The sequence below is a fragment of the Spea bombifrons genome, chromosome 5, assembly GCF_027358695.1.
Source record: "Spea bombifrons isolate aSpeBom1 chromosome 5, aSpeBom1.2.pri, whole genome shotgun sequence".
In the NCBI taxonomy this organism is placed as follows: Eukaryota; Metazoa; Chordata; class Amphibia; order Anura; family Pelobatidae; genus Spea; species Spea bombifrons.
This window is the reverse complement of record NC_071091.1, coordinates 49,210,137-49,232,431: the sequence shown is the minus strand read 5'-3', so window position 1 is coordinate 49,232,431 and position 22,295 is coordinate 49,210,137. Positions and strand designations below refer to the sequence as shown.

The 22,295-nt window shown below is 38.9% G+C and overlaps 1 protein-coding gene across 3 annotated transcripts in view; it reads left to right on the top strand.

Annotated features, from left to right (window-relative positions):
- Positions 1-110: 110 nt before the first annotated feature.
- Positions 111-22,295, top strand: part of TRIO (trio Rho guanine nucleotide exchange factor) — a 137,044-nt gene continuing 114,859 nt past the window's right edge. For 2 of the 3 annotated variants that reach the window (XM_053467343.1, XM_053467342.1), the window contains exon 1: positions 123-897. In XM_053467343.1, the coding sequence (XP_053323318.1) occupies positions 744-897 (154 nt within the window). In that variant the 5' untranslated portion in view covers positions 123-743. Of the gene's footprint in view, positions 898-22,295 lie in introns of all 3 variants that reach the window. The other variant, XM_053467345.1, reaches the window with a different exon arrangement.

Genomic DNA, 22,295 nt, shown 5'->3' with positions numbered 1-22,295 from the left:
TTACACATATATAAAGACATGGGTACACAGTTCTGGCTCTCACACACACGCACAGTTTGCATTCATGATGGGGGGGGGGGGTTACTGTATGATTTCTCTCGCGAGATTATGGCTTTTGCCAGATTTCGGAAAATGACCATTATGCTCCCGTATCCCCACCTCCCCTTCAGCCGTCCTCCTGCAGCAGTAGCAGCGCGTTACGGGGCCGCCCTCACATGGTGAGCCGGCTCCACCTTCCCACCCCCCCGTTCCCAGCAGCAGTCGCCACCACCAGTCTTGTGGGTTCCCGGAGCCGGTGTGTCGGTGACTCCGGGGCGGTCCCGCCGGCGGCAGTAGCTGCAGCAGCACCACCCTGTCTCCCAGCCCTGTCCGGATATTGACCAGTATTAGCGAGTAGGAGGAGATTTGGGGCTGCATTCTGGTCTTTCAGCATTTGCGGGGCCGCCCCTAGGGCAGAAGAAGCAGTCTGCCATTGAATTCTTGCTATCGGTGTGTGATTCCCCCCAGCTATTCATATACATTTGTGTCTGTGGATTTATATATGTAAGCTTTAGTCCAAGCCGCGTTAACGGTGGCCCACCGTATACCGAGGAGCCACGTTGGGTGACTGCAAGCAGCCGCAATCCCCAGGACAAAGGGGGGCAGAGAGTGTGAGATTGGAAGGACGCTGAGCGGATCAGGTTCATTTGCAGCTGCTGCCGGGGTTCAGAGGATCTGGACCCTTCCTCACCTCCCCCTACAACATGAGCAGCTCCAGCAGCGCCAACACCGGCACCACCGCTACGAGCGGCAGCGGCAGCAATGCAACAGCCGCTGGGAGCAGCGGAGGCAACGCCGGGGAGGGGGCGGAGGAGACAGCCAAGGACTCGGCAGACATAGTTGCCTTCTATAGATCCGGTGAGCATACACAGGAGGGGTTCGGATGGGCTGGGATCGTGGCATGGGCAATAAGTCTGTGCTTTCGCCGCCAGGGTTCGGTGCGGACGTGATTTAATGGCTTGGGTAATATCGTATGTCACGAAGGGCCTCTGGATTCGTGATTTGCCTCACGTTTTGGCTTCTTCAGATCTTGAAATCATTTTTGATCCTTTGTAGGGCTTGATGGCGAGGCGTATGGTGGTGTAAGGGGAGGGGGTAAGATTTGAGGCTCCCTTTGCTTTGGAGGTGGCAGCACGGTAGCTGTTCGGGTGACAGGTCCCCGAGTGGGTGTGGATGAAGATGAGGTGTCCTGTGGCTGTATGTTCACACAGCTCCTGGTGGGACTGTATTGGGTAAAGGCGAATGTGTCAGCTCCCAGTTATACAGAATGATGTCATGGATTAGGCCACAGAGATTGTGCTGTGGGAATGGGCCAAATCCCACAATATGAATAAAGAGACCCACCTATTAGCAGCGCATGGAATACAGAAGAACCCTGGCTTCTGAGGGCATGATGTTCATAGGGATGTTTCCGACTGTTTGGTCTAGAATTATATCCCATTGTTTCTGATGTCTGATAAAATGCTCATTCTATAGGCCTAATGTTTTGCCAGTTTTCTTGAGTACATCTTTTTGCGTTTAATAATAATATCAGGTGATTTTTGCATTCATTCTGAAACATCAGAGTTAGCTTCGTTGTTAGAAAACGATGACTTTTTAGTATTTTCTGGAGGTGGGCATTTTCAATCATTAACTGGCCTTTGCTCTTAGCCATCTCTCCCTCTCTATCCTAAGGATGGGGGAGGTGTAGCGGTGTTTTTTTGTATGTTGACATGGGTATCCTTGAACTGATGATCAATAATAATGCATAATGTTATTCCCTGCGCGGACACCACACAGAATTAGCAATTGGGTTGGGGGAGAAGTCTAAAAGTCAATATAGCTTTTAATCTTCCATGTCGCACAGAAAGGACTTCCTGCTCCATCATAATAGACTCTGGACATATAAATTCTTGTTTTGTTTCTTTGATCATTGTTGCATTTAAAATGTGTCTCCTTGCGTGTAGCTGGCATGATATACCAGTCAGGTTGTGCCTGAGATGTGTGGTTTTGGGCCTCTTGTGACTTTTCAGCAAAAGCTCCTGAAGGGTAGTGCCAGGAAACATGTTGGTCCTGAAAATCCTAGGCTGCACCAGTCTTCATTCAGAGCACAGGTTTATCATCATGTAGTCTTGGAAGTTGAAACCATCATATCAAACATCTTTGGAAACTTCACTAGTTGAGATGAGATTTCTACCCAAAATTATTTTTTCATAACAAACTATAATAGATTTGTATAGATTGTCCAAAATATATGATGGCTGTCAGGGAGAGTGGGCAGCATGTATACATGGTCTCAGAGCACATTTCTTGATGGCTACCCAAGCCCTTTGACCTGCATTATTTTTCAAAGCCCATTTGGTAGAGAAGTAGGAAGCTTCAGATTACAATGTCATTTTATCATTTACTAGCCTTTTGGCATGCAGAATATGTACGTTTCTTCGGTCACGGGTGTTGTGTAATGTGTTGGCCTTCTGAATCCATGGCTCCATCACTTCTGTTGAATTGTACAGCTATTGGTAAACAAATGTTTGCCCTATTGCTCTTCCAAATACATCTGATGTCACGTTCCTATTTTCTTTTCTCCTGAAAGCTTTACATTGAATCCATTTCTTTCTCCCCACATGGACAAACTAAGAAGGTTGAAGTCTTGTAAACATCCCAAAGTTATACAAACCTTTACAGGTGTTTGTATAACATACCCACAATAAAACATTGCCTGTAAACATTTGGTTCTGTGTGTGTCTGTAATGCTATTTAAACGTTTGTAACATTGGTTTCCAGGCCACCTGAACTCTAAAGGACCATTCTGCATCTTTTTTTTTTTTTTTTTTTTTAAATTAAAGCAATAATTTGAGGCCTTCATTTCAGTGCAGGGTCTGTAAGGATCGCTCTTGAGTGTTTGAGCTTAATGGTTTTCTCTAATGACAATGCATTGTTGTTACACCATCAGATTGTCTTTGGATTTGGGCTATTGTGTTTGGATTGTTACCATTGCCATTCATCATATAAATGGATATGTTATACCATATAGTGTATATTAATAAATAACATACACACCATTTATGATTCACTAATCGGGTAATTCAAACATGATTTTAATTTAGTTCATTTTTACATGTAGTGTAGTGGCATTTTCAGTGCTATGAAAGCTAACGTTAATTCATATGGTGATCTTACTTACATGACCTAATTTAGTATCGCGCTAGAGGTTCATGGGTTGCCTTGGATGGTTTGTGCTGTACTGGCATGTAGGTCAGTGATTTCATATGTAAACCCTTTGGTTTGTTCTTTAAAGGAGAGTTTGTTGTTTCTGCTTCCTTGTAACTCTTATGAAGGACCAATGCTAGTAAGTTTCTCCAGCAAGAATGGCTGCGATGGTCCTATGTAATACATAATTCAATGGCTGAGGATACTATAACTGTATATGTATTATACAAGCCCTATCTGCTGCAGAAGCTCACTGGGTTGGGACCTTCGTAATGTATAATAAAGTCCGAGTTAACCACAACTCTCCCTATAGTTAATTGACCAGTGACACCTTTGATCAAAGGATTTGCAACCAAAGACACATTTCAATTCAATGTAGTAATGTTAAGGTGTGTAATGCGTGTATAAACCTAGGAAACCTTAAAAAAGAAAAAAACAAAAAAAACAAAAGCCATTTCCTCTCTTTTTCTGTGTCATGCTAGGTAATGCGGTGTTGTGTCTTCGTGCGTAGACTAATTTTATAGTGTCGGCTACCTTTCTTCTGCCGATTTGGTTTAGTCTTGCATTACATGAATGTGCGTGTGCATGAGGGCTCCTTGTTGATAAGGGCTGGTTCTTTTTTTTTTTCTTTTTCTTTTTTTTCTTTTTTTTTTTTTAAATTAAAGTGGCTACGGTATGCCATTCATGTAGATGTTTTTTGTGTGTTTAATTTGGCATTTTTGTCCTAGATATTGTGAATGTGTTTAGAGCACTTTATTTTTGAAGATCAATCAATGTAACAGGGATTGCATTTTACTGTAGTGTGCTCAAATGCTTCTGAAATAGGTATGAGTTGGGGGGATGGGTCAAAATTCCTCTTAGGTATCACATTTCTTTCCCCTCGCCATCTTGCCTTTGAATCGGAAATGAGGACTTAAACAGTGTCACCACTCTTAAGTGACCTGTCCTTTGAAAATTAAAAAACATTTGGTATAGCAGGTCTTTTTACTATGTCTGAACTAAAGTAAACCAAGTATACGTTTAATGGTAACCACTACCACAATATCACACTATTGTGTATTTTATGTTTTCCCTTATGTACATGCGCCCCACTTTTTGTTGATTAACCACTACAGTTGTGTCTTGACAAACCTCACAATATAAAGTAGGTCTGGCTTCTGAAGTTTTAGTTATGACACTTTATTATTTCTGCTTTTTCACGTTGACTTCTATGGGTCATTCAATTTATCAAGCCTCATAGTATAGTTGTGTGTTGTTAGTATAGCCAATCAAGAGATTGCGGAGTATGTGATTGCATTCCTGGTCATGTGTTTTATTATTATCTTTTAAATATAGCGCCAACGATTTAGGCAGCGCTTAACACAATACATATATTCAAGGGGTATGACAAGACGAGAATTGACTAAGAGAATCTTGAGGCAATATGATTCTCTTTAGCAAAAAAGTGTATTTGTCACCTTTCCAAATCATGTACGTTATACACCAGTGTAGTAAAATCATTTATGTATTGGTGTATACAAATATATAACGATCACAATTTGTGGGTTTTTTTGGTTTTTTTTTCCTTTCCCTTCTCCCTATTAAGTTATTCTTCCTTTTTGTTAAGTGGTTTGGTGGAATCTGATTGAAGGCACAATAAAGCCTTATTTGTATATTTTTTTACAGGCAATACTTAGGGTAATTAAGATAAGGTGCACTCCATATGTTGCTATAAGTGATCTGCGCATCACGAGGACACTGCTGAGCTAGATATATTTTACTGAAATGATTAGCTGTCAGTTTATTCATTTTTTACATGTGTTCTTTTAAACTGCTTATCTCAAATGATTTACACTGATTGAAAAAAAAGGCTCACAATATAGGCAGTGCAATAAATATAACTATGCTAAAAGATGTGAGGGTCCCTTTTTAATTTCCATGTAGTCTGTATTTGTGTTGGTGAGGGGGGGTAATATAGCATTATTGTACACTAAAGTGATTGCACAGTGCTTTTAGGCAACCCCTATCAAGTACATGTCCTTTCTAGAAGTCTGAAATGTGTAAGTGCTGTAGTTTGGATGGATACACAAGTCTTCTTTTCCGCCTATCCCTTTAAAAAATATTTTATCATTGAGACTGTTAGGACTCAGTAAGTCACAGTATAGTTATGGAAGCGTGAAGGTCATTGTGGCCACTTACTCATTGACTGTTGAGTGTATGAGAATATGAAGTGTATGCATCTGTGTGTAATACACAGATATCAGTTAAACACAAATTTATGCAGCACATGGGCCATAAAAGTACTTAACAATGTAAATCAATTTCGTTTTTATTGTATGATTATCTAGGCAGATTCTCAGGCAATCCACCAACATGTTCCATTGGTTTTAGATGGTCATAATGCCAAATGTCTCCTTATTTCATAAAGTATTTCTATATGGCTGTTGCCTTCTCCTTGATTCTGTGTTCCCTATCCCAGAATTTGCCTGAAACTTCTGCCACTTCCTTTTTTGTTGTGCAGCTTTGTCTTTGAACTTTCATCAAGTCATTCATCAAGTGTTTTCTGCAATTAAGATGAATGTAGATGCGAGTCGTCTAACGAGTAACCCAGCTTTACGCACTGACGCTTTGTAGTTGGTACCATCTACCATTGTAGCTTTTATAGCTCATGTGTAACTACCCGGTATATTCACACCATTCTTTTATAAATTGGGTATATGATAAATCTGCGAACCTGCTTCATAGACTGTGTCTATACTGCAGGGCTTGACAAATTTCTTTAAATCTAGGAGCCAGCTAAAAAAGTTAGGAGCCAGGACTTTTTTTTGCCCTACACTCACACTTTGCCCCAGCACTTTGCCCTGCACCCACACTTTGCCCAGCACTCACAGTCTCACACTTTACCCTAGCCCTCACTTTACTCCAGCACTCACACTTTACCCCAGCACTTTGCCCACACTAAAAAGCACCAGTGCATACTTTTAATTACTATTAATTAATCCCATTAATTAACTATGTCCCCAGTTTCCCATAGGCATCTTTGTAACTAAATAGCTTCCCATAGTCCCATGTTTAGTGACAAAGATGCCTATAGGAAATTGGGGACAGAGTTTGCCTTTGCCCCCAGTCTCCCATAGGCATCTGTCACTAAACATGAGATTATGGGAAGCTATTTAGTAACAAAGCTGTCTATAGGAAACTGGGGACAGTTTGCCTTTGCCCCCAGTCTCCCATAGCCATCTTTGTCCCAGCCTCCCACTGCCAAGCATGCCCCCAGTTACTTCCACTTACCTGACCCCGATGTGCACTCTGTTGGACTCCCGCTGCTGCTGCTGTCGGCGGCTCCACCCTCCTCACTGAACGGGGCTGGCACCGCCCACAAAGGTCACTGAGCAGTGCTGGTGCCGCTCGCGAAAGTTATTGAGCGGCACCGGCTGTCTCACTTCTATTTCGAATCGACAGGGGCAGCATTTTAATAAGCTGTCCCCGTTGATCCGAAATAGAATTGAGTCAGCTGGCCAGCGCGACTCAGTGACCTTCGTGGGAAGTGCCAGCCCCGTTCAGTGAGGAGGGTGGGCGGAGCCGCCGGCAGCAGCGGGGTTGTCTGCATTGCACAGACGGCCGCTGCTGCCGGAAAGGAGGATCCAAGTCCCCTGCAACGCCGCGGGGGATCTGGATCCTAAACCCAATTATAGGTTTGGCTCACAAACACCTAGGCGCCAGCAGAAAATTATCAGTCGCCATGGCGACCTGGCGCCCGGGATTTGTCGAGCCCTGCTATACTGAGTAAATAATCTGAAGAGTGATTGAGATTAGGGGAAGTATATAAGATAAAACCTTGTAATGATTGCATGTTTTGTTGGAAAATGGTGCATAACTCATACAGAGGTGACGTGCGGTTGAAGTTTTTATCTTCAGCCAGTAGGATTGCTTGGGAGGTGAAGCACTCGCTGAGGATAACAGTATTTTAAATGAATAAATAAAGTTTCATTAATACATTGATGGGCAAAGAATGATTCCTGCTCAGCAGGGAAGTCCCATAGAAAATATTTTTCCCTTGTTCATAAAATATAGTGCTGTCTCCAGTAATGTAGGTTAGTATTGTCAGAAACAATTAAGAAAAAATGCCCTGGAGGCTGCCATTGTTGTCAGCCATGTGATATTTTGGGTGACTTTTCTTGCTTAAACACCACACTGATCTGATTCTTTATGGCAATGCTAATGACGTCTCTTCCTGTATAGACTTCCATGAGTCAGAGTGTTCAGTTAGATGATTAAGGCTGTGTGATAAAGAGTCGGGGTTTTAGTCAAGTAGACTGGACTACAATAACAGAATTATTACACATACAAATGGCTTATGTGCCACGGACAGAAAGTACAAAAACTCGAAATCTTTAAAAAAAAAATAAAATAAAAAGGAAATTTTAATTTAATAGCCAGATACGGAGTATGTTTTATGTGACGCTGTGGTGTTGTGATGTAAAATTCCAATAATCACATAAATGAAAGTGATCATTACTATGAGGCAGCTGTTTGTACAGCAGCATACGTAAGTATTTTTAATTATACAACGTTTCAGCAAAATGATATCCTTGCAAAATTTTTAGTGCTTTTTTTTTTATCTGTTCGATAGCATGCTTATTTGTTTTTGGTGGAAACTATATCAGTGCTTTACCCTGGTACATCAGGCGTGATTTTAGTTGTATCCTCCGGGAGGCTTGCTGCATTAATTAACACAGCAATGATGTGACATCATACCCACCAAGAGAACGTGTGCCAGAGGCAATCTGTTGTTGCTTATGCTGCTTGAATCCACTCCCCACCATCCATTCTCCTCCTATTTCGTTTCTCCACTCTTTCCCTGCAGAAAAAAAATGTCCAACAGTGACTCATCCAGTAGCAGCTACAGCGGCAGAAACAGCCAGTTGAAGCTCTGCGTCCTTTCCTTGCTTTGAATGATTACAATAAGGCGTTCTGAAGCACACGGATTGTTTACAGGCAGATCATTGTATGTTACAATCGACACAAAAGTGGACCGTATATAGCTAAGCAGCAGCCTGGATTTGTTAAGGGAGTGACTGCCATGTTTTTGTATGTTTGTGTATAAATCTTCCATAAATATCATTCTGTACGCGGACTTTAAGGAAAATGCAGACTCACCGCTGGAAAGATGAAGGGGAATCTACACTAGGTCTGTTTATATTTCTTGCATGTGTGAATGCATTGGCTTTATTTTACATAGATCTGTAAAGGGCAACGTATTGAAACGAAACATACTGAGTAGCCATAGGATTTTATTTTTCTTGTTAACCATCTCAGCGCGATGTTGCAGAACTACATCTATAATCTGTTCTTGTTGTTCTCTTCTGTATACGTTTTTCTAAATTCACGATTGACTTATTATTTGGGGCTACATATGCATATTAGTCCTCCTTAAAGATGATTCATAGGAAGCGCGTTTAATTAATTGGTGTTTATCTTATGAAAATGCGTGTGCGATGATTGAAAGTAATCAGTCTGTAGCTATAAGCAAACACATGGATCTCCCAGAACAGGCTTCTTACATACTGCTTTGTATGAGGAGAGATTGTTTTTTTTGGTGCGTGCTTTACATACATCACACAGGGATCCCCAAGATTAGAAGCACAACATGCAGAGCTAGCAGTATTGGATGGAACCCGTAGGATACCTGAGGCATAAGATAAAGCAGTCTTGTGTCGCAGTGAAATCACTCAAGCCTAAGCGTGGTTATTTAGCTCAGGTTTCTAGTTATTTAGTGAGCGTTTTCTGACATTAACATGTGAAACGTCCATGATTTTATATAATGTAGAAAATATCCACGTAACTAAACACGCTTTTGAGATAATTTAGAGCGATTTATGTTAAACTTAGTTTAGTACCCACTTGGGTGCAACAAAAACATAGAATATTAAAAAAGTTAAAGCCACAACTTGCAAATAATTAATAATTTATAAAAATATGGATCCATACACATGATGTATGAATCACAGCATTTATTATGTTTTCACATCTGTATAACATAACTCAAAATACTCATACCGTAAATGCTAAAACTAAAGGCAGAGTCTGTGCAAGATGCCCAACGTTTTCAGTGGCTACCTTTCTCAAGGGATGGATCTCAATAGTAGGCTCACCAGCATATCAGCCAGTGACATATTCCTGCTGATTGGACTATTTCGCTGGTTGCTATGGTAACAGGACGACTTTCCGAGCCTTTCACAACGATTACTTTTTGTACATAACCCTCTGGGTAAACTTATTTCAAAGCAAGGGCTGGCTGGTGATAAGGCGACCCTTGCACTTTAAGGACAGCAGCCCCCTGATGACCCATTTCATACTTCTACTTCTTCTTCTTACTTGTTGTATAGCATGTAACATTTGAATTTACGTATAAGGAAATGCATTGCGGTGGCTACTTTGAAACAAGCCCAGGCTGGCCATCTGGCGTACCAGGCAAATGCCCAGTGAACCAGTGCTTGAGCGGCAAAATGGGGTGCCTCAGTGTATGGCTGGCAGCTGGATATGCCCAGCAGTACACTGCGTTTTTATGCCGCCGAAATGCATTTCCTTATGCGTAAACTCAAACATTACATGCTATACTGTTATACAACATGTAAGAAGTAGGACTATGAAATAGAAGTATGATGGCTGCTGTACTGGATGATTTATGTGAGCCTTAATCTGTATGATCTCTTCTAAAACTGTAGTTGCATAGTAGTATTTCATTCTTAAAATATGCAGCCAGTTATGTGTATTTGCAAACCAGAATTTCTGTAGTATAGTTGGAAAAATCTAATGTAATAACAGGAATTTAAAAGGGAGAAAAAAAATAGTGTCAAACCTTGGCAAGTTTCCATGGATAAACTTTTTACCTCCTGGGATAATCTGGCGGTTGTGCCACGCAAAATGCAGTGGGTGGTTACTTCCTATTCCAGAATGGGCTGAAGGCAACATTTCAAAATGACTTAACATTTTGGCACGTCAGGCAATTCTTGTTCTTTTGAGGCCTCCGGCCTGAATTAATAGAATAAACGTCAAGCGTACAGTGTTTTTAGGTGACTGCACTGGTTAGTGATTACTTGCGTTTGCCACTTAATGATGTTGGTACCAAGAAAATGGGATTTTATTCTTAAAAACAGTATATAGCAAACTAAGTCTTTTGTTTCTCTTAATTCTAAAAGTTCAAGCAATGCTAGGTTGATAAACTGCAACCGTTTTATTAATGAACTTTGTTTAAAATTATTTGTAGAGTTACAGATCTTATGTACCATTTAAAGAAAAACATTGCTTTGAAATGGATGACATACAGAGAAAATAACTAATCACTATTTAAACAGTTATTAAGAAATAAGTTGGATTTTTGATTTGTAACAATGTTCATTAAGTAGACAAAGCCTAACTTTACCATGTACACATTGTTTTATGTGATGGAAATGTATTTAAATGTTACTTGTTAAGGGTACGGTTCCACCTGCTCTGGTGAATGTAACTAAATAATTCCTAATACTGTTGAAAAAGGCCAAACTCTTGCCTAGTTCATCGTTTGTCAGTAAGTTGTCGTATCATAAAGTAGATACTGATATTTAGCTATCACATTATCCTTCTCCCAGCATGCACCTGATCTACTCGTCTGCATTTACTTTTTGACGGAAGAGGAAGTATCCCTTACACCTTTAGCTCCATGTGGTTTGCGGTTCAAACTATTATTAAAAATGAAAGAGACAATTCAATCTTTAGCTATTCTTATCTTCATTTAGGCATTTATGTGCTGTCACTGCAACACAGTAAAAACATTTACGCTTTGTGAAATGTACTTTTGACTTGATGCTATAAAATGGTACATGACCAGATGAGAGCATAATATTTTTTTAGTAATAAGTGAAGTTGTGTTTGGTTATCATAATGTAGAAGGGGATGTTTACATTTGAGTTATGTGTCTAGTGATGTCTGCTACAGACCCCACAAGTAAAGTCCCCCAGATTAACTGGAACCTACCACATTTTTGTAACACTTTAAGACAGACATTATATTAATCTATTCACATGACACATGCAATCCATCTGAAAACATTATATTGTTTTAAAACAGAAAGCAACAATATTTTTGGAAACTCAACCAGGAGGACATTGAGTAATGGAAGTCTATAGAGAAAATTATTTAGTTGAATAAGCAGGATTTCATTAGCATTGCCATAAAGAGTCGCCTAGTATGATGTATTAACTATATGATGCTCTAGCAAGCCAATTATTGTTTCTTTGTAAGGGCTAAGCTGTAAGGCATCTCTGGACAGAAGTGAGCACAGATCTCATTGTGTCCGTCAGTAAACCTGTATCGTATGCTGAACTGAAAGTTTTTGGCCCCAAGAAGTCTGAACCTAACGAAAAGGATTAAGGTCAAGTATTTGCAGACCTTGGTTAATAGACGGGCGTGGTTTGGCCGGTCTGCCTACTTTAAAACTAAAATTGTTGAAGAATAGCTTGGATGGTCTTGTATAAAGTATATAAAATGAGTGATGTTTCTGGAAAGTCAAACTGGATGATACGCGCGAGTATGTGATGTGAGCAAAGGCACCAGCAGATGTAGATGGCTATATCTGCAAGTCAAAGGGAAAGAGTCAAATACATATGGGAGGATTCTTGCGTTTGCCAGGGGGCATACTCAGCCATCATAAGTGCATATGATGGGTGGAGAGTCCCTTTTAAGTGTGCTTAACACTGCCATGCCTGTGTATGTATTTACATGCACTGCTTAGTATAGTTAATTAATGTGTTCCATGACAGAGGAAGTCCCTGTGATCTTGTAGTCAGTCATTTAATTCGCATTCTGCAAAACAAAATTGTTTGCTGTCCATCATGAGTTGTTGCTCTGGTAATAGTGTTAGTTCACTAAACTTAGAATGGTCTTTCTGGAATAGACAGATTGAATTGGATTAACTATAAATCCTACTATGGTTGGTACTGCATACCTGATGTCAGTCACATAAAGCCAACGGGCTGTGCACCGAATGTAAAAAAAAAATAAAAAAATACCATATTGAATTGCTTAGCAGTACTGAACACTCTATATTCATCTTTCCCACAGCAGTTTCTACTACTAGGTTAGGTACCTGGCTGATATTTTACTGGCAGGCTGGAAAGAATATTTTAGAGATGTAGCCACTACGATGCAAATCGTAGAAATCTCCTGCAAATTGGGTCACAGAGAAATCCTGGAGATGGATTATGACGAACATGATTTTATATGGTTATCAATGTCGGATTGATCGTAACGATTGTAAATTTTACCTTGTGTCCACCTTGGGCACATGCATTTCATCAAACAGGTTGCATGCCTGAAATCAGTTATGTGTTCTTCCTAAACAATGTTAGAAAATTATCAGATAAGGCATGAATTTTTGACAGGCCCCATCTAGCTGTGGTAACACATTTCTAATAGCTGCCCTTAAACCAGTTTTTGGCTTCTTGTCAGTTTTTTTCCTCTTGATTATATTGATAAATTATGCGAGAAATACCCTAGGAAGCCAAGTAAAACTAAATCTCCTCCTTAACGCCTCTAATCTGAAGAGTCCTGCAAAGGTCCAAAATTATAGTTTGCTAAAAAAACATTCTAAGCGTCACTATTAGGTGAGTAAATTGTTAGGCCTTTTCAAGAGGGTAAGCATGATTTCTGTACATTTTCCTTCAGAGAGGTATTAAATATTATATTTTTTTTATACAAATGAATGAAGGATCTCATTTTTCCTTGGCTTGTGTTATAAATGGATCTATTAAGCAAATAGCAAATTGCTGTACAGTAATTTTCTCACTATTACCTGTTTTTTCTGTCTTTCAAGTACTTACCTGAGAACAATAGATATTCAAACACTGGGGTAGCTATGCAGTTCATGCTTCCTGCTGAGCATTCCATAGATTGAAACCCTAAACGCATCTGGAATATGAGATACTGTACCATGTCACATATGCCGTTCCCCCCACATTTGTGCATCTGAGGCCGTGGGTACAGAATAAAGACACATATGTACGTTTTCCCACAATTTTAATGCTTCACATTTATAGCTTGGTGAGCTAGCACAGGCTTTCATCTTGTCTTTTCCAGTATCCATCACACATGGCTTGGCCCATTCACAGTTCATGGAGCCAAGTCTTTGCATCTGATTTCTTGCTTTGTACTGCGCAGGTGCTGGCTTGCACACAGTTATAAAAAATGTGTGTGTATTAAGCTTGATGTTTTTTTTTTTTTTTTTTTTTTTTACAGTTTGTAGGTTTTAAAACCAGTGTATTTCAAATGTATTTCAAAATTGATTAATGGAAAACTCATAAATCCACAGCAATATTGCTATCCACTTTTTATTTCCCCCATTTTTTTGTTATTATTGACGTCTCCAGTTTCCACTACTGTTTTTTTTTTTTTAAATATTTAAACGGAATGTTTGAGTGCATATGGTTCTTTTCAAAATGTGCTCTTGTACATGTTTTCCAAATTTCCTATATGTAGTATTAGTATCCAGCAAGTGTTTTACCCCCACCCCCCAAAAAAAACTAAAAGCTTGGTCCTTGGGCCATAAGGGGATACTGGTTAATGTGCTTTTTTGGGTGGGGTGGAAGCTTGCAGGAGCTGAATGTTTCAAATCTTCTCCCTGTCAATAAATCTGAAGTGTCTCTCCATAATGCTTAGTGGTATTTAATAGGGCCTTAGCCGTGATTGCAGAGTCTAGTGTCTCTAATGTACTTCCTTTTTAAGCATTCATGGGATACACATAAGACGAGGCTGAGCATAAGGCCGTGGTTTAGCTTTTGCTACAGCTAGAAATGGACAGAATCGGTGAGCTTCTGGTTTTATGAATCTAACGTTTTTCTTTTCCCTGGAACATTGAGGGAACATCACATTTTTCCTAAGAATCTTTGCAGCTCAAAACTTCCTTTTTTTCCCCCTCACACTGAAGTCCCAGTTTATAAATGATGTGATGAGTGTCTTCCAGTTGCTTTATTTTTATAGCGACACTACTACTGACTAAGCATATAAGGCTGTGACATGAATGTCATCCCATCAGTCAATAAAGTGCTTTTATCAACTCCATGTGTTACCCCCTCAGGGGCAGAATGACAAATAGCTGTGTTTCTTTTACAGTATTGAATTATGGCCAATGGAGTTTTTTTCTTTCTTTCATTGTGGAAAATTTCACTAAATAGATCATTGGAATAGTTAGGTTTTGTGATTACAGTTCCAATGTTTCTTCACATTATCCCTAAAAGAAATGGAAGATAGTCCATTGTCTGTTTAGTTAGCAGGGGGATTTTCAGGCGCAATCTCCTTTCAACTCACTATTCCTTATAAAGAGCCACTCCACCAAGTTATCTTCCATTATGGTGAGGGGACTGAAGAAATTTCACTGATTTGACTATGAGTTATGAGTCAGTCGTGCACTAGTGAAAAAAGCTTGTTGTTGAAACTACATTTTATATCCCTGTAAATTCACTGGCTAACTTACTTTACTGGCCCCCCCCATGGCTTTTTTTTTTTTGGTATCCTATTTAATCTAATAAGATTAAACCCATCCACCAAAGCATTTACCTGACACAGAAGAGACGGCCATGCAGCAGCAGGCCTCCTCGTCCTCGGTCTGAGAATTGTTTCCACGAGTGTGCATGGGCCTCTAAACAGACCATCCCAGGGCCAGTGCCGAGGTGACTATGTCACATGCAACGACGTGTGCTCAGCCAAAAAGAGAAAGAGACAAATGCATATGGGGCATTCGGAAACCTACTGTGCATTCGCAAACCAGAAAACATTCAAAATTTTAAGGCACCATACAGCTATCATACATTAAAGTGGATATGGTGGTTGAGTTGTCCCTTTAAGGTTGATTACACTGTGGTACTGTGCATTGTTGGATCTGTAAAAAGTATGTATTGAGCAGGTGGTCTCATGAAAACAGGGCTTATTTCCATGTCACCCCTCCAGTGTTTTATTCTGATACATAATCCAAACTTATTGCTGCTGTTGACTAAGACACTGTGTACCAACCAGAGAGTCATCCAAAAGAAGGAGAATGAGAGTTTGTCTGCTAAGGCCGATATGAACAATGTTCTATTTAAGTTGAAGCCCTCTCTAGCCCCCACTTAGTGATAGGTTGGCTGAATCTTTCGTTTCGTACATGACTAAGTATGACTAGAGTAGTGAATCAGTATTTGTCAGCTCCCTGCATTTGGCTGCGCTTCTGTAATATTTTTATTCATGCTGATGCGTAGAAGAGTGAGTCTTTGTATCCCTCAGTGTGAAGCAAATAGACTTAGAGATCACAGTGTGGTTCTATATGGAATCTCCTCGATCAAATCATGTAATCCCTAATGATTTATTTACATTGTAAGCAAACAGCCTGAAATCCATGATGTCCTGCTGGTGGACTGTGTATCCACATTTAAAAGGGTGAAAATCTGGGTTTTTATAACCAACAAATAAATATGTAAATATATACACAATCAATGGAAACACAAACAATGTTCTAGGAGTAATCAGAGACAGATGAAGATTCTAATGGGCCCAATACAAGATATTAAATCAGGTCCCCAGATGCTTGCACTGTTCCACGTAGTGCTTTAGCTTGTATGACTTGTAATGTATGTTGTAGCCAGTGGCAAGGTTGCCAGCTTGGCTAGGGAGGGGACCCTTGGGAGTAATTAAGAGTTCCCCCACGAGGCTACGAGAAAATTAAAAACTAAGCCTTTCTGGAATTGCGTGAGTCAAATTGCTTGCCCATCTTGCATTAAGAGCTATTCTTTAAAGGTAGTAAGCTAGCTTCCTGAGTCGTGTATCTATTTTCTGTTTTTAAATAGGAAACAAGCCCTCTTTCTGCAGCTGGCATATTAAAATGTAGATTTGAAGTGACACTTGGATCTTGGGTTCCTGAGGCTAGGCCTGAGAGATGAGAAGTGATGCCACTGATTGATGGAGCTCTTGCAGTAATCAGATCATGGCAGCTCAATCATTGCATTCTTTACTCATTAAACCTTTCACATGTTTGGCCTAATTTGACATGCTGTGGCCGAGATATCTTTATGAAGGTTGTATGCGTTAAAAATGTGTGAATGAGCAGAACAGAATGTATTCATGAACATATGCCAATATGAGCGTTTTTAAAAAAACAATCCTGCTTGGAATCTGCTAAAATTTATGTCACTTCACACTGTTACTTTTTGTATATGCCTTTCAACAAAGTTTAGGATTGGAGTTGTATAGAGTGTGTGTAATTATATATATATATATATATATATATATATATATATATATATATATATATATATATATATATATATATCATACACACATTGCACTATATACATCAGTTTTGTTGCTTGATGATAATGTGCCAGTAATTGATATCCACCAAGCTATCCTTGCTTTTCTACGTGGCTAGTTAGTGGGAACGCCATAAACCTTGCACTACACCTAGAATTTGGTGAGTTAAAGGTCACTTGTGGAAACATACTCAGCTGCGATATAGTTTTACCTGCCAACTTCTTTTATGTGTATCCTTATATTTACTGAGTGTAAATATTGTGTCTCGCCCCTTTTACTTTATCTGTTGCACAGCAAGGCCTGATACAGCAAGGCCAGTAATTTCCCACCCAGATGGAGCAGTGCTTTGCATATTACTTTAAAGGAGTGGTTTATGTTTCACAATTAATGTAATTTTCCTCTTTGCTTCCTTTTTTCTATGAAAAATTGGCACTATGGAAATCTGTCCTCCATAGTTCCTTTCAGCCGACACCACATGTTCATTAAAATAACTAATTTTAATATTTTGTATTCTTGGCACTTTAAGAGATTTATTTTTATTATATGTGAAATACACATATTGTCAAAACTGCTAACTTTAAGATATATTTGAAAATATAGTAGAGGGCTATCTGTAAGGACCGTACATTTTATAATAATAGAGATGTCCAAAAACATTGCCTCTTTAAGTCTCTTTAATTTTCATGCACCTAATATATCATGTTTGAAAAAAAGGCATTTAATTCATTTTTAAAAATAAATGTACCGGTATTTGTTTTTGCCGTTGAAAAATAACTATTTTGACTGAAACATTTTCTAGTATTGACTAACCTGCAAGTTCAGTATTGGGCAGTTGAAAATTCAAAACTATATTTTGTGAACACCACATGTCGTTAAAATGTTGCTATTTTGAGATTCTGCTTTGTAATTTTATTGGCCAAGACGTTTTTGTTACTAGTGCTTTTTCCAAGTGGAGTCAAAGGTTCCATGATCAGAAGAGAGCCAACTCAGAAAGAGCAAACTCTATTCACCTAAAATTTAAAACACTCCTGTATGAAAGAAAGAAAGAAATGTTATGGCAGGAAGGACACAATTGGATGAATTCCTTGCAAATGATTTAGCGTTAACTAGTTGGCTCAAAAAGTTCAGCGAAAAACCATTGCATGGTTGTGTTAAAAATATTGTTGTAAAATGTTTTAAAATTCCACATACACTTTGATCCGATTCCATTTGTTTACTACACTTGTGGATAAAGATGAACTTGCAGACTTGCTTCTTTGTTTAAACTTAAGGGATTCTTGACGTCTTATCTTTGCCAGTTAACACTGTGTCAGTACAAGCTGATCACTCTGGGCTGGGAGCTACAGTTTCCATGATGCTTTTCCAGTATTAATAGTCCACAACAGCTGGGGTGCCATAGGTTACCTATCACAGATAGATCAATGCATCTTGATTTTTTATTGCCTATTTAACCTTTTCTATTATTTTAATCATACTACAGTCTGGAATTCTTTCCCACCATGCCAAATATCACACCAGCCATGTTCTATTAATAAAATGTTTTAACCACACCACATTTTCTGGTGTAACTCCTTCAGCTATATATATATATATAATTGCTTTTTGTTGTACAGTAGGTCGACATACAGCGTGCTAAAATATACCGTCTGTGTGCACACTTTTTTCTAACTAGTTTTAATTGTGTGTATATATACCATGAATAAAATGTTTTACTACCACGTGAGATTTAAATAAACCTATTTACCACACAAATCATTGTAGTGTACTTATGGTATGTTTACAAGGTCTACTATGCCTCTATATAGCTAGACAGCGTGTTACATTATTGAACCAGAATAGGTGGCGCTTGTATAGGGCGAGAAAACCTATTATGTTCTGTAAAGCTACCCTGAGCACTGTTTGGATAACACACAATTAATTGTTGCTCGGTGAGTGCATTTCATATTGTGACACAAACGCAGCATAATGCAGGACAAAAGAAATAATGTTGGTCTGGAGTAACTTGGCAACTGCCCTGTTGGACATGGAAAATTTCTATCTCATTTCATCAATCTGGTGAAGGTTATTTATAGCATAACAGGTATGCACTCGGTTTTTAAAATCGTACAGATGGCTACAACTACGTAGGTGTCCATAGCCTGTCAAACAGGCCATCTGGGTCAAAAGGCATGTAGAATAAATCTCTGCACGCACGTCTCATTTATTTCATCTATAGTTCACATCTAAATTCAAACTTGCTGATTTCTGATCTGTGTATATTAGAGAAGGCTTTAGAGACGGATGTTCTTCCTGTATTGGTTGGTAATAACGGTAATTCCTCTGGAGCAGCATTCAAAAGCATGCAAAGGCTAGCTTGTGAACTTGCTGGTACGCTTATTTCCGTATGAACAAGTTATAACAATTAAGGTCCTGATTATCCTTCTGATCTTAACTGGAATTTCCCACTGGTCTGTTGTGAGTTTACCTAAAATGTTTTGTTGTAGACAATAATTGGTTGCAGTTTTAGCTAAATCATTTTGATTTTATTATTTTAATTCTCATTTTGAGGTCAAAAGGCAAAGTTGGTTTACTAGTGGTTTATGTATTAAGTGTCGTACCTAAAACAGCATAATTCAAGTACGTATTGATTGTCACAATTCATTAATAAGCCCATGATTTGTTTTCTCTACCTGCAATAATGGAACACAAGTTATTTAAAAAGCACTTGGTGATGTATAGATTTTATATTGAGGTTAGATACCCCGTTTTGTAATTTTTTTTTTTTTTTTATTTTTATATACTGTTACTCATGACTATGACTCAGACCCACCATGCCAGGCGTCTAATTGAATTGCTACCCAATGTAATGTTCACTACTTATGCTATAATTATACTATTATCCAGTGATTACTAAATTGCAAAGTTGTAGTCCAAGGACAGAATAGCTTTTAAGCGATCATTAACTAGTAGTCTTCTTTGCTTTATTTTAATGAATTGAGTCCTATATAGCGTTCTTAATGAATTGAGTCCTATATAGCGTGTGCATATATATGGAACATATCTTCTGCATTTCTCCTTGTGTTTACCCTGAGCTATCTACATATACCAGACACACACTGTGTCTCCCGCTACTGTTTCTTCATTGCGTCTGTGCCACTTATGTATCTGTTCCTGTTTGAACCCAAACAACCAAACTGAACCAGTAAACCATTTACAGAAAGGAATGAGACTGTATCTGCTACTGATAACAATGTGTAATAAAGTACATGGCACATACGCTCCGTGTCCACACTTGGTCACTTTGTCTGCGGTATTCGAGTACTTACTATGCTGCATGCAATTTAATGACTTTTCATTGAGTTACATGTTATCATATGTAGAATTTAAGTATGCATAATTTTGTAATCAAACTAAAGACTAGCTCAACAGCACTGAGATAACAAAATCATAAAAATGCAGGGATTTGATCTCATGATTGTATTTGGCATGTTAAGATTTAAACTAGCCAAGTAAAGATACGTTTGGGCAGAAGTCATGTGAAAGACATTTTCCAGAGGTTGTAATGCAGCTTCATGTTTTTAGGTAGCTTGAGTCATTTGGACCAATACATTAATTTAATCCATTTAACACACAAACACTTTATTGCACTGTATTGTATGCAACAATGCACACAATGCAGTCTACAAAAACATGTATAAGGGTTAGGACGTGTGATAATAAGAATATCCTTCTAAAAGACTGCTTGGGAATGCTTGCATACTTTGCAGTAGTTAGGCCTGTTCATTGGATATTCCGTTGAGGCAGAGATTATGTCGGTTCAACCTGACATTGAGCTGTGGAAGAGTTCTACTGCCTGCATGTCTCAGAAGGATTAGTTGTTTTCTGGGTTGTTGCTTCAGCTGGCATTCCTGTTGCAGCTGTCAATGGCCCTCAGAGGTGTGTGTATAATATATATATCATACAGTTTCTTTTTTTTTAAGTGGATTTGTGAACACAACGTGTAGTCATTTGCAGCATTAACAACTTCTACACTGTGAAATCCACTGGTGCAGCCCCAATATTCTGATAGTTTCTCGAAAGGAAACCTAAACTTAAATGTATAATAAAACAAGAAAAAACTATCACAAACTGGTATCAAGTTTGCTTTAGACAGGCACAAGGAAGAGACCATAGTCTCCAAGGAAATAAAGGAGCACATTTGGCAGTCTTATACTTTGTATTTGCTGGTACCTGCCAGTTTGGCTTTACTACTAGTCAACTGTGTGGTACACATTTTATGCTAAATTATATATTTCCAAAACCAATTCTTATTATATTATATTGCTTGCACAAACCAATGAAGTGAACAGCCGTTCATTTGTGGCTGGTGTGTGATCTTGAAATATAAAGTCTTGTATTGATAACCTTGTGTGGCATGAAATTGGCAGGAACACCACTGTTTTTTGTTTTTTTTTTATCACAGGGCAAGTGATCTATATTCCTCTATAAATCTCATCAGATTTTGAGGTGGACTCTCTTCTTAAGTTCTCCCAACAGTTTTCTATGGGGTTCAAGTCAGGGGGTTGGGATGGGCATGGTAGGACCTTGATGTTGTGGTCCAATGTTAAATCTTGATGTTTGTGTTGATTTTGATGTATGTTTTGGATCACTGTCCTGCTTGGACTTCTTAATTATTGCCCTTGTGGTGGAAATGGGCGGTTTCAATGGGTTTGCTATTTTCATATATCCACTTTCCATTTTACTGCACAGCTATATTCCTTGGTCTTACTCATTGTGATGAATGACTAAGGGAATTTGCCCAATGTGTTACCTAATATTTATACCCCTGTTGAACAATTTCCTGTTCCTAGTCACCCGGGTATACTAAAAAAAAAAAATTATGCATGAATGGGAATTTACCGTATTTGCTCAATTATAACATGACCCCCCCCCCAATTTGAATATTAATTTAGAAAGAAAAAGAAATAAGACAACCCTATAAGAAAAAAAGTTTTATTAGTAAATATTCACATGTAATTTTTTTTTCATATTTAATAAAAACTATGATTAAGAAAAATGCATTTCTTGTTTTTTATTTCCTTTTATTTGCCAACCTGCCACCCAGTTATGCACATCTGCCCCATGGCTTGCTACTCTGGCCCCCCCCTCTCCGATATGCCTTATACCCCCCTCTCCGATATGCCTTATACCCCCCTCTCCGACTTACCGGTGCATCCCTATACTTGCCCCGTGCTCCAGACTCCCTGGTGTGTAGTGGTGGCAGCCGGTGGATGTTTGCACGATGCGCGTACACAACATGTGCTGCTACCCGGGACTTCCGCAAGGACTTCTATGACTGAACACCGGAAGGTTGTGAAAGTGTTGGGCATCGGCAGTGGAGATTGGGGATCTGGATCTTAGTCTTGTAGTCAGACCTATTTGAGGTCCGATCATAAGAAGACCTCGAATATAAGGCAAGGGTGTTTTTCAAAACATTTGCTCTAAAAAAAAAAGTCTCGGAGCAAGTACGGTACCTCAAAAATATCTTCTCATATTAATTAATTGGGGTGCCAATAATTGTGTCACATTTAAATTTCACAGTTTAAAAAAAAAATAATAATTTGAATAAACTTTGGTTTGCAATTGTTTGATATCCATTAGAGCAGAATATGACTTATGCTTGTGTATTTTTTTAAGAAAAGGGTTAAACCATAGACAATTTCACAGCCGGCTTTTCTCATACTTACCAAAGGTACCCCAATATTTGGGCAGAGCAGTGTATGCATGTATGTATGTATGTATGTGTGCGTGTA